The following is a 13,510-nucleotide window of genomic DNA, read 5'->3' as shown; positions in this document are numbered from 1 at the left end:
AAATTTTGCACAGATGAGAAGTAAACAATGGATTTTGAATTCCTTAGGCTCCTGCAAGGCATCACTTTACTGTGATTGTGAAGTTAGAAACTGGGGACTGTGGGAATAAGTTATGAGTTTATGAATAAATCATGGGTTTTAAGAAGAGTGGTTATTGGCAAAATTGAAAGCATGGATCTTCTGTGCTCTGTGGGTTTAGTTTCTGTGTTTTCTCAATCTCCGGCATCATTGTGGAGATTTAGAAGGTAACCCGACTGAAGAGCTTCCTGGGAGAAGAAACTATTGTGAAAGGAAGACTCTGAGTGGATTGCACAGTGGATCTCAGTGTAGCTGTCTGGGTTGAAACTTCATAGGCTGCACACTGTGGGAAAAGAGGAGTGATCTTCTGGTAGTCAGAAGAATTTCAGAGAAATACATTTCAGTGTTTTAATGTCAGCTAGGGAAGGAAGGTATACACATTGAATATAAGCAGTGAATATAAAATACATTTTATGGAGCACCTGGGTGGCTCAGTTGGTGAAGCATCTGACTTCAGCTCAGGTCATGATCTCACAGCTTATTATTATTATTATTATTATTAATTATTATTAATTTTATTATTTAATTTTCTTATTGGTAATCTTGTTGAGTCCTTTAAACAAGTGTTTTTCAGACTGGTTTGTTATTCATTAGTGGACTATGAAATTTATTTTGAGGGTCTTGTTTAGCATTTAAAAAATGTATTAAATGAAGAAAATAGCATAGAATAGAAAATAGAATGAATTGCATACAGTAAGGTATCCTTCTGTGAAACTAATTTTTTGTCACACACACACATACACACACATATACTGTAAAATATATTTTTTACTATGCATCATGGTCAAAAAGGTTTGAAAAGATGTTGGAAAGCATGGCTGTTGGCACAGGTTCCTAGGACATCAGATAGTGAAGTATAACTCTTCTAGATACTCAACTGGGGCAGACCAGGGAGTTGAATGAGAGGTGGCTTAGTGCTCTGCAGTGTTGACCTAGTGATCAAGTCTGCTGCCTTGATGAGGACAAAGTACACTACTCATTGTACAAATATGGTCCACTGAGGAGCTCTGCCTGCCATTTCAGACTTGGCTGGCAGACTATTTCAAAACTAAACATAAAAATTGGTTCTAGTTTCTTGGTTGGGGAGAGGTGCATGGGACCATTTTTCTTGAGATTTCTTTTTATTTTTCTCCCCTGACTTCCCCTAGCTGAGTTCACTGGAAGTATAGACTGGAGTGGACACTTGCTGTTTGGGGGATTGTCTAGCATCTGAACTCTCTTTGTTTCTAGAGTGATCATCTGTTGTTGCTGTCGAAGTTGAAAGAAATGCAGACACATGACTGGATGAACTTGGTTCACCTCTTGGGTCCCTGTGTCCCAGGATATTGAATCTGGAGGGGACAGTACGGACACATAGGGGCGGCTTGAGTTCACCTCTTGGATCCCTGTGTTCCAGGACGTTGAATCTGGAGGGGATGGTACAGACACGTAGGGGCAGCTTAAGATCATTGAAGAGAGCAGCAGAGCTAGGAGTCCAGTTGTGCTAATGTCTGATGAACAGTGGTAGCTGTCCTAGAATGGTGTCCTTATCAGACTTCTCTGTGCTCTTAATTCATTTTTATCTTTCTCTTAATTCATTTTTATCCTAAGGTAAGCAGAACTGGGTTCTGTTGTTTGCATCCAAGAATGCTGAGTGGTTAAAGAATTACAGGAGAAAATGTTAGATGGTTTTTTGCCCTGAAAGAGCTTAGTACATAACAGAGAGAGGGGGTAGGTTAATACGCAGTGACACACAAATAAATTAGTAAAAATTAGCGAGGGGTGGGGGGATTCACTCTTGTTTCCTGTGTACTCCATTAAATTATGGTTTCCTGCAAGCTTTGTCAGATGCCATTATCAACAAAAGGTTGTTGAAGCATGTCATCTTGGAAATACAAATCAATGAAAAATTAGCTGTGTTAGGGTGTGGCGTAATATGCTTTCAAACATTCTGTTCTTTAAGGAACCGCAGAGGTCATCTAGTATTTTTTTTTTTTTTTTTATTACACACTATTTGAGCTCAGAAAGCTTTAGAGGCTTAAGACCAGGCAGGTTCTGGCAGAACTAGGCTGGAACTAGGGCCTCCTTCTCTGGGGGGTTTCTCTTGTTGCCCGAGGGAGGAAGCTGGCACACAGACTGTCCTCAAACGGACCCTCCTCCACCTTTCCACGCTGTCTACCTCCTTCCTATCTGCCCCTCCAGGTCTGCATATTCCTTCTTATACACCCGCCCTCATGATTTTCCTTGCTCCTGGTCCTTTTCCAGAAGAACTGCATACTTCCTTTCTATCTTTGAAAATCTTCTGTCTTCCTCAAGGCTGGGAACAGATTCCACTCTCCCTGATTACCTCACAGCCCTCTCTTCTTGACTCCTGTTGTTCCTACTGTCTGTGTCTCAGCATCCCCTCCACATCTGCTTTCTTGAGGTCCCCGGGTGTCTTTTTCTCTTGCCAGCTATTAACAGACCAAGGTTTTGGTGAGCTTAGATTTTAATCCTAGTACTTCTTTAGATTCCACCAAAGCCCCGTGCCTTGACCAAGGAAATGTGGCACAGTGAGAAAGGGCAGTGAAGCTGGAGGCCGAGAAATGAGTGTGAGCCCTGTCTGGCCATGCACTGGCTTCTCGAATGTGGGAACGTCTGAAGCTGAATATTCTCATTTGCGAAAGGGGCTGTGAGCCTCAAATGTGGTTATAGATGTGAAAGCCATTTTAAAATATAAAGTACCGTATAAATGCAAGGTTTTATTGCGATGGTACAAGTGCTTAATATGTATTTTAGGAATGAGTGGTTGAACAGCACATAAGGTGAAGACAAGCCATTCTTCCGACCATGTTTGGAGTGTCCACTTCTGCCACCATAGTCCTGACCCCGAGATTCTGTGTTCTCTAATAACATTATAGATGTATTAGTGGAAAAAGAAGAAAGAGTAGCAAAGCATCTTGATACTCTGTGGCTTTTAGGAAAATACTTATTGACGTTAATTAGGCCAAGTACTGTATTTACTTTGATCAGAAATTGTCTCTCAGGGAAAGCAGGCTCGTTGGGAGCAGTGCAGAGAGCCCTGACCCATTGAGTTGGCATTGATTGTTTGATCATCCCTGGAAGTTTATTGTAAATGAAGCAGCACTTACGGTTCTGGGGTATTCCTGGAAATGCTATAGTTAGAAGTGAGTTATTCTGTGTGGCAGGAATGGCATATAGAAAAGCCATCATTCTGACTTGCTGACAGGGAAAAATAGCAGGTTTTGTATTTATATTGTGTCGTCCTTTTGGCTGGAATCCATCAGTTCTGCACAGTATCTTGTGATGCTTTCATCAGACAGTTGTTCTGGGTCTCGGCAAGGCAGGGGGTACCGGGTGCACCCGATACAAGTCCCTTCCAAAGTTCTTGTGTGTGTGTGTGTGCAGAGTTCCTAGTGGGGAACTCTGGAAGGGAAGCAGAGATGCTCTCCCTGCCTCTGTGTGTGTCTTAGGCCTCAAGGAGGTTCTGTGCATGTGTGAGCTTGGCCCTAGTTAGCAGCCACCAGAACTTTCCTCTCCATACCTGAGGTAGTGGTGCTGGAGCAGTGTTTAGCTGTGGGCTTTGGTACAGCAAGGCCTGAGCACTTGGCTGGTTTTTTCAGTGACCATTTCTTCAGTCTCTGGAGGGAAAGCCCTAGAATGAGTTCAGTCTCCCAGGTGGATGTTAAGCTGTGAGAAATACTGAAAAGCCAGAGAAGACCATGGTGTTGGTGATAGGGGGCATTTTAAAGCAGGCTCCGTCATTCCCCCTGCCGCCCTGTGGAAAGAGCAGGGTCCTTGGAATCAGGACTCCTGTGTTTGACTTTCGGCACTCTCACTGACTGGCCTCAAACCTCTCCTGCTTTTTATGAGAATTAAGTGCAAGTGCCATTGATGCAGGAGTTGTTGCAGAGGCTCAGTGTATACTGGAGTTCCCTCTCCTCGACTGGAACTGTGTTCCATCAATATGTAATCAGTTTAGCAGGAATTATGGCCAAAATATGAATGCTTGCTGCCTGCTAAACTCTGCCTGAGGCAGAGTTTATATGCATTAACTTATATAACCCTTAACAGCTATATGAGACACATGCCATTCCCTGCCTCCCGCCATAACTGAGAACATTGAGGTTTAGGGATGTTAAGTAGCTTGCCTAAGGTTACAATAGCTAGTAGGTGAGGAAGGCAGGATTTGGACTCAGGGATGATCCAGCTCACTCTCCTAACTGCTCTGCTAGATTTGTGAAATGGAACTTGATTAATGATAAGGCTTTTGTTCAGAATGCCTATTTATTCTGTTGTCCTTCTCGCAAGCTCACAACTCACTTGAGTCCTTTGCCATAAAGCCTACATTACACTGTTTTACCACTTAACACCTTTCTGAGCACTTTCACATCAACAACTGCACTTGAAAAAGGTGTTGTTATAGGAGCTTGATGAAGACTTTTTCTTTTTTTTTTTTTTAATTTTTTCTTAACGTTTATTTATTTTTGAGACAAAGAGAGACAGAGCGTGAATGGGGGAGGGGCAGAGAAAGAGGGAGACACAGAATCAGAAGCAGGCTCCAGGCTCCGATCCATCAGCCCAGAGCCCAACGCGGGGCTCGAACTCACGGACCGCCAGATCGTGACCTGAGCTGAAGTCGGACGCTCAACCGACTGAGCCACCCAGGCGCCCCTGATGAAGACTTTTTCAAAAATTTTTCTGATTCGTTAGGCGGGATGTTTCCTCTAAGGTTAAGCGGATGAGGAAACTAGGCTCAGAGTTAGTTAAAATGATTTGTTCAGGATCACACTTGCTAGTTGTGTATGGATTCAGTAATGTTGTTACTTTGTTACCTTCATTTCATGTAACAACTGCAGTTGACCCTTGAACGACAGGAGCTTGAATTGCATGGATCCACTTATACACTTCCTTTTTTTAATAAAAAGTCCAGTGCTGTAAATGTATTTGCTCTCCCTTATGATTTTCTTGATAACATTTTCTTTTCTTTAGTTTACTTTATTATAGAAATACAGTATGTAATATGTATAATGTGGAAAATATGTGTTAACTATTTGTGTTATTGGTAATTTGGATGGAGTCAAAAGTTATACACTAATTTTTGATGGCACGGGAGTTTAGACCCCTGACCCTTGTGTTGTTCAAGATTCAACTGTATTTAACTAATAGCACCTAATATGTGCTGGTGATCAGCACTTACGGGACAATGATCCTTGCCCTCCTGGAGCTTGTATTGTGATGTTAGGTTTCATTGCCCAACTTAAGGCAGGTGCCTGCTGAAATAGTTTAAGGTCTAGAAACTTTAGTCTTAAAATTTCTTAAGCAGCTGATTTCAGGAAATACTTCTAAATTACATATTTTTCTTCTCAGTTTTTCTAGGTTCATACTTTAACTTATCAACATTTTTTTATTTTCTACTTCAGAAATCAAAAGCTTTGATTCCTTTAAGATGGACATAAAGTAACCCTGTGTGTGTGTGTGTGTGTGTGTGTGTGTGTGTGTGTGTGTGTGTGATGATTTCTTTAGTAAAAATAACCAGCTACCTACCCAAAGTTTTGTATTCTGACTCTTGTCATTGATTTTAACTATCATCCAGTCTATTTTTATCATATAAATCTGGCAGTGGCCTTTGGCCAGAAGCAGTCATATTCTGATCATACTTGTGAATTTTAACATGGTCTATTTTTATGTCTCTTCACTATTCAAAGTTTAATTGTATATTCTTCCCTTATACAGATACTTGTACTTTAAAGGGTGTCCTTGACAATTTAAGAGGATTTCAGCATCTTCAGACATAGATTTCTAGGAGTTTGCATCTTGGAAAATAGTTATGATATGCCTCTATTGCAGCTAGGCCCTGTTCAGACTCGCAAGTTGTCTCTTGTTTTGTTACATTTTCCTCGTTCGGGAAGCATCAGCTATACTTGGATCAGACTTTTATAAACTAAAGAACTGTGAGATTCTACAAAATATCCCCCCTCCCTTTTTTTAATGTAAAGTAGCATCTAACAAGATCGAGCCACAGAAGCAATCCTCTAACCATAGAAAGAGAGGCAGTTTTTTTTTTTTTTTTATTCAAAAACTTGAAATTTTGTAAGTAAATTAGTATGGAAGAATTCAGTGCTGTCCTCAAAGAGCTTTTGATTATTCACTTTTATTCTTCCCATTTTCTGAGCTTCTTTGTGTTCATTTGCATTGGGAATGGAACCCAGTGAATCATATTCTTTTGAAAGGGTGTTGCGCGATTCTTACCAGTCAGGTTTCGAGCATTTAAGATTTTCTTTTTGTATTTGTAACGAAAAACTTGAATTGATTGCCTGGAATTATCTGTAGTATTTATAAACTTGATCTTGCTCTTTTCCTATCTGTTCTTAAAATAAATAGAGAACAAACTGAGGGATGCTGAAAGGGGGGGTAAGGGTGGGGAGTGGTGTTGGCTAGATGGATGATGGGCATTAAGGAAGGCACTTTTCGGGATGAGCATATGTAAGAGATGAATCACTGGGCTCTATTCCTGAAGCCAAGACTACACTGTAAACTAACTTGAATTAAATAAATAAATAGCATTTTGTTTGGTTTATATGGAGAGAAATGCTACCTGAATGAAGCCTTTACACAGACTCTGTACCAACAAAAGACTCTTCTCATCCTGAATGAGAACAGATGTCATTTCATACAAAGTGGATCAGCAGTCCTAGATTTAAGTGCTTAGAACGGTGCCTATCCTGTCTTTTAAGTGCTTTATGGGTGTTTTTACATTTTTATCATTAGGATGTCAGTTTTTTGAGATTCTGTTGTTATTGAATCAGCATATAAAAATATCATAGTAAATACATATGGTCTAGCAATTCTGTTGCTGATTCTGTTTTCCCTGTGAGTTTGATCTCTATGCTAAGCATCACAATACCATTTTATTGTCCTATCCAATAATATGGGAGGTCAGTTTGAAAATTAGGTGTATTATGACTTCAGTATAGTGTGGCTTGCAGTAGGGAAGGAACACTGGAAAAACCAAACTCTGTTTTATTATGGGTTTTCATAGAATCCAATCCTAGAAAAATGTTAGTAATTTTAGGCTGACCCTCGAATCTTACATGAGGCTCCGAGCAACGCTGTGACTCCTGAATGCAAGTAGTAGGTGATCTGATGGTACACCTAAAAATCCTTTGTGAATTCTGAAAGGTTTTATGCTGTAGTCTTTGTTAAATTGGGTCTGTTGGAACCTACAGGTCTCTTCCTGATCTTAAAGGCTCAAAGTATGTTCCTTTTGGGGCAGGCTTCTTAATTCTCCAGAGCATAGGGCTCATCTGGGCCCATCGGTTTTCATTCATCCTTGGCAGCAGCATATAATGGCATGCTTCCAGGAAACCTCAGGTAGGCCCCACACATGCTATTAGCAAATACTGCTGATGAACCAACTAGGGCTGTTCTTTGCCCAGGTATAAAGGGATATTGGAGGGATTTCCCCATTTATGAAGCTGGAGAGATGAGACTAGCTCCTTCCCTCTACCAGGCCTTTGCATATGCCAGTCCTTTACCCAGACTGCCTTCTCTCCACCTCCCTAGATATCCATTACATCTCAGCTCAATATTAATTCCCTCCTGAGTCCCATGCTAGATGATATTCCTTTTATTTTACCTCTCTCTTTTTCCGCCATGGCATTTTAAACTCTTTATAATTCCCTCTTTATGTGCATCTTTGTTTGATTCCACTACAGACTGTAAGCTCCATGTGAACAGGGGCCATATTGCTCCAGTTCTTTATTGTGGCCTCCTGATGTAGGTCAGTTTCAGGCATGAAGAACTGCTCAGAAATAATGAATCTCCTAAATGTGACATTTGAAACTCTGCTCCTGAGCCAAAGCAAGGCATTATAGCATGTAGCTAATTGCAGATTGCTGTTTTGATGTGGGGTGGGGTATCTATTCTCATAATTAAAACAATGGATTACGTTAGATTTTTAAAAGCTGAAAGTATAATGGTTTGTTCTTTGAATCTTGATTAAGTTGTCCATGTCAGAATAGCCAAGTCAAGGGGCGCCTGGGTGGCTCAGTCGGTTGAGTGTCCAACTTCAGCTCAGGTCACGATCTGGCGGTCCGTGAGTTCGAGCCCCACGTCAGGCTCTGGGCTGATGGCCCAGAGCCTGGAGCCTGCTTCCAATTCTGTGTCTCCCTCTCTCTCTGCCCCTCCCCCATTCATGCTCTGTCTCTCTCTGTCTCAAAAATAAATAAACATAAAAAAAAAAAAATTAAAAAAAAAAAAGAATAGCCAAGTCAAAGTTGTCATATCAAAATTCATACTTATATCCTCTGCCTGGCTTCCCGAAGGTGACATTGTGACACACTCTTCTGGTTTAAGAATTGTTTTTTAATGTTTGTTTATTTTTGAGAGAGAGACAGAGACAGACAGGGAGTGGAGGGGGGTAGGGGCAGAGAGAGAAGGAGACACAGAATCTGAAGGAGGCTCCAGGCTCTGAGCTGTCAGCACAGAGCCTGATGTGGGGCTTGACCTCACAGACTGTGAGATCATGACCTGAGCCGAAGTCAGATGCTCAACCGACTGAGCCACCCAGGCACCCCATACTCTTTTGGTTTTAGATTGCTTGTATGTTTTCATTTGTGCCATCCCCCCCTTCCATTGTAAGATCCTGTGGGAATGCTAGCCTGTAGCCTCATTTCTGTCACCCCACTCCCTTTCTACTTCTGCCGTGTAATGCTTGGGAAAGTAGAATTCTGATAAAGTGTATTAAATGACCAACAGAAAACAGACAGTGATCTATATTAACTTGGAAACCACTTTCACACCACTAAGGGTGGTTGCTCCTGATTTGCAAAAATAATTAGATTCTACTATTAAAGAGAATTTGTGAGAGGCACCCGGAAAGTTGTTAAAACAATGCAGAACTCTGTGTGTGTTGGGCGGTTGGTGGTGGTTGGTGATGAAGATGATAGGATCAGTGCTTTAATTCTAGAGAATCAAACTGGCTTTCTTATGTAGTGTAAGTGTGAAGTGAGGTCAGGGGGTTGGAAGGAGGCTTTTTTGCTACCTAAGTTTTCAAATAAGAATGGCTCAAAAAACATTTGATGAACTAAAAGCATTTTTCACTGGATTTATTTCTCGGTGCTCCCCCTTTCACCATATCATATGATGTATCACCATTAAATGAGGCCAAGGGCAGACCGGGTTGGGAGGAGGGTAATTCTAAAGGAAATGGAAATGGGAAATAAAAGTGCATTAAGTTTGGGGGTCCTGAACTATTGTTCACGGCCTCAGGGGAGAAGTTGTTGACGGAAAAGGCACATGGTCTTCATTTGCATTGGACCGGGCACTCTATGCCAGGAAGCAAAAGTCCCTGGCTTCCTCTGTTGAAGTGGTAAAAATAATATCTTCTTTGATATTCATACCCTACGATGCCTCTCTGTCCTCTCAGTGTCCTCATCAATTTTTTTCCCTTCTTCCTCCCAAATGCTTTTTCCTATCCACTTATGGTTTGGGCTGCTTCCTTAATAAGAATGTCCTCTTATTCTCTGATGCAGTTACATCTGCAGCTGATTTATTTATTTATCCTTGTCTCTATCCCAGCTCTGAACGGACTTTGGAAAGTAGAGAAGAAAATCCAGTCAGCTTTTGGAGGACATTGGACAGCCGAATAAATGCAGGTATGTACCTTTGCATATCTTTAAAAAAGGACCAAAAGGAAAATAGCTTTTAAAAAGAATAATGAAACTGATCTTGAACTTGTAAGGATAACCTGTACTTCTATCCTTTCATTTTTCAGTATTGGTAGTTTAATTTTTTTTTTTTTCATTTCCAAATGTTGAATGTGCTGGTTTAAAAATAAATCTCAAGAGTATAAAAGTATAGGAAGTCCAGAGTAAAAGATAAAGCTCCCTTATAGTCCTTCCTGGATATTCACCACTTTAGCAGTTTATCACATGTTTTTCCAGATTGTGCATATAGGCATGATCAAAAGGGTCATGATATACATATTATGCCTTTTTTCACTTTGTAATATGTCATATATATTTTTCAGTGTTGATTCACATAGCTTTATGTCATCTTTTTAACAGCTGCATAGTATTCTTTTGTGTTGATATTTCTTATTTTGTTAGCCTTCTATTGTCACTTGTATTTTTTTCCTATTATAAATGGTGCCCCACCGTATACGTATATAATCACGTATACTTGCCTGATTATTTCCTTAGAGTGAAAGCGTGTAACACCATCTCTCAATTCTTCCCATGCCATGCCTGTATAAGGCCTCAAGGACAAAGGTGTATCTTACATTATAAAGCAGACTGCAGCTTATTTGTTGTCTGTTTCTGTTTCTCATTGTAGGGTGGAGTTGGATGCTCAGTGTTGGGTTTTAAACCTTTCTTGCTCAGGGAGCCTGGGTGGTTCAGTCAGTTAAGCATTCAACTCTTAATTTCAGCTCAGATTATGATCTCGCGGTTTGTGAGTTTGAGCCCCACATCAGGCTCTGCACTGATAGCACAAAGAGATTTTCTCTCCTTCTCCCCCTCCCCTACTCACTCTCTCTCTCAAAATATAGAAACAAACTTAAAAAAACTTTCTTGCTTGACAGTTGATCTGAACCCTTAAGGTAAGTTATGAACTTAGTCTTTCAGCCTGATCTGGTTTTCAGATTTATTTTGGAGGTGAAACAAGTAAAATTGAGTGCCTCTTAGTTTGTAGCATTGAGGCCTATCTGGTTCATGTCTCTCCTATAAGTATCTCACCTTTACCAGGGTGGCTAATAAACGAGCTCATGAATCTGGTGAAGAGAGCTGTGTGACTTGTTTTGAGGAGCTTCCTTGGGCCATTCTGCAAGCACCCTTTAAATGTAAGGCTCTGTGCTAGGTACTGGGGAAAAAGATGAATGACACAGTCCTTACCCTTAAGGAACGCCCAGCATAAACCATTGAGAGAGAGAAAGACAGACACATGAATAAGATGGTCATAATCCAGTGTGGTTAGTGCAGCGAGGTGAGTTTGGGAGAGGGCATCTAACTTAGGGGATGGGATGGAAGTTCATAGGCATTTCCTGGAGGAGGTGATGTCCAAGCCGAGTTCTAAAGAAAATTACAGTTTTTCATGAAAAGATGAGGTGGGAAGGTATTCCTGACAGAGAAATGAGTATGACCAAAGGCAGGAAGGTGAGAAAAGCAGAATGGGGTGGGGCGGGGGGGGGGGGGGGGGTGGGGCAGTAGGAGTAACCAGAACAATGGCAACTTTGTCGGTTTCAGGCATGAAGTAAGAGGCTAGGAGTGATGGAAGATGAGGCAGAGAGGCTAGCTGGCAGCTGATGGAGGACCTCTGTGAGGAGTTTGAGACTGCTCTTATAGACTAATGGGGACTTTTGGAGGACCTGATAGGTGTTACAGAGATACTACTTTGAGGGCTAAGTGAAGGTTGGCTTGGCAGGCAGTAGGAAATTAGGAACCTGGTGTCAGGGAAATTAGTTTGTAGGCCACTGGTGTTGGAGTGAGGGGAAGAAAGATGTTCTTTTCCTTCCTGGCCTTGTCTAAGCTAAGTTGCTGGGGCTGGCTCTTTGATCCTAGTTGCCCTGCCTTTAGAGGCTCAGGTGAAGGACTTTTGCAAGTTTCTGACCAGCAGGTTCTGGCCTCTTCAGAGCAAGGCTTCCAGCCCTCATTCTGCTGCCACACAGTGCTGCCCATCTGCCTGCCTGCCAGTGGAGTGATGAGGACTTGGCCCCGTTCAGTAATTTTCGAGACCCTTCCATATGGCTCATGAACATGAATTGGTGGTCACTTGGTGTGTACTATCTGTGAGCCAGCCCTGGGCTAGGCTCTGGAGACAGGAAGATAGATAAGACGCGGTTCATGCCCTCCCTGAGCTTGCAGTTTAGTGGGAGATAGACAAAGTTAAAAGACAATGTGATTCGTGCCCTAGGTGGGCTCAGAAGTGAGATGATTCCAGTAGAGGTGGCAGCATGAATAACATTAACGTGAGCGCTTCCAGAACGAGCCACGTTTTTCAACTACAACTTGTGTGCAGATAGAGAAAATAAATCTAGGCCATGTCTAAAATTATTCTGATTTTTGAGAATATGGTCTGGTCATAATGAATTAGAGTGTATAATTGATTATCCTCATAACTATAATGGATAGTTTGACCTCTCGTAAGTTCGGATGCATTTGATTTTCCGAGAGGGAAGGGGCAGTAGGAAATTACCTGCTTGAGAGGTATTTATGCTTACTTACCTTCCCAGCATTCTCTTTTACCACTTGACCTTCTAGCACATAGAATGACCACGTGGTCTCGCTTTCCTTCCACTACAGTATCTAAATATAAAAGAGGACTGCAATGCCATGGCTTTCTGTGCTAAAATGAGGAGCTCCAAGAAGACGGAGGTGAATCTGGAGGCCCCTGAACCAGGAGTGGAAGTGCTCTTCTATCTGTCCGATAGGGAGCCGCTCCAGCTGGGCAGCGGGGAGTACACGGCAGAGGAGCTGTGCATCAGGGCGGCGCAGGAATGCTGTGAGTACGGGCTGCTGCCTGCTGGCCCGGTCGTGTGTGGTGTCCCTGAGCCTCGCAGCTCTGCTCTGTGTGGGCACGCGTGGGCTCTGGCCTGCCTCTGCCGCTCACGTGCGTTTCACCTTGGGCCAGTGGTTTGAATTCTGAGGGTGTTACTTTTCACTGTCTTCATGGTAAAGTGACTTATTCCTGCTCTGTCACTAATGAGCTTGGGGTCCCAAGGAATGAGGCTTTTGCCTTCTGTGGAGGCGCAGTTTTTATTTCCCCTACAATCTGGAAAATTGGAATACTATCAGCACTAAATGAGTAAAAACATCTGGCACAAAGTTGCAAGCTATTCAATAAGGGGCATCTCTCAAGATCTGAAAGTCTGTTCAAAACTTCTTCAGAAGGGTGGAATCCATCCTTTGGCCGCTGTAACCTGCTTCCCCTTTGTGATGCTGACTTGAAGTGAGAACTCGAGTGTCACTTTGTGGCTTGGTCAGACTGCCAGGTTGTAAAAAGGGCAGTGAGGCTGTGAACAACATGGTCTTTTTCTTTCTTTTTTTTTTTTGCAAGTGAGCCTGTCTTTCTTGAGTTAGCCTGTTGCCAAATAGGAGAAGGTGAGAAACCAAACTGAGTAACAAAATGAATCTCCTTTAAACCTTGGGGTCAGTGACAGTTTTTGTCTACCTACTTTTAAATGACAAGTAAAGTTAAATTATAGAAACTTAAAGATCTAATCCACTGGGGTTGTGGCAGCAATTGTATCAATGTAAATATACTAAAATTCATTAATTGTACACTTAAAATGGGTAGACTTTATGATATGTAAATTACATCTCAATAAAGCTGTGGGTTTTTTTTGTTTTTTTTTAAACAACTCATGATGATTAACTGTAATGGCAGACGATGTGATCCATGCTTAATTTATATCATCTTTAGCCCTCAGGACAACTCTATTGGGATAGTATGA

General features: G+C 41.8%; 1 protein-coding gene across 1 annotated transcript in view; it reads left to right on the top strand.

Moving 5' to 3' along the window:
- Positions 1 to 13,510, top strand: part of JAK1 (Janus kinase 1) — a 129,556-nt gene that overhangs the window by 70,345 nt on the left and 45,701 nt on the right. The window contains exons 2-3 of the mRNA XM_042952011.1: positions 9,640 to 9,716; positions 12,360 to 12,558. Of these exons, the coding sequence (XP_042807945.1) occupies positions 9,711 to 9,716; positions 12,360 to 12,558 (205 nt within the window). The 5' untranslated portion in view covers positions 9,640 to 9,710. The remainder of the gene's footprint in view (positions 1 to 9,639; positions 9,717 to 12,359; positions 12,559 to 13,510) is intronic.

The sequence above is a fragment of the Panthera leo genome, chromosome C1 (assembly GCF_018350215.1).
Source record: "Panthera leo isolate Ple1 chromosome C1, P.leo_Ple1_pat1.1, whole genome shotgun sequence".
Lineage (NCBI taxonomy): Eukaryota > Metazoa > Chordata > Mammalia > Carnivora > Felidae > Panthera > Panthera leo.
This window is presented reverse-complemented; position numbering and strand designations above follow the sequence as displayed.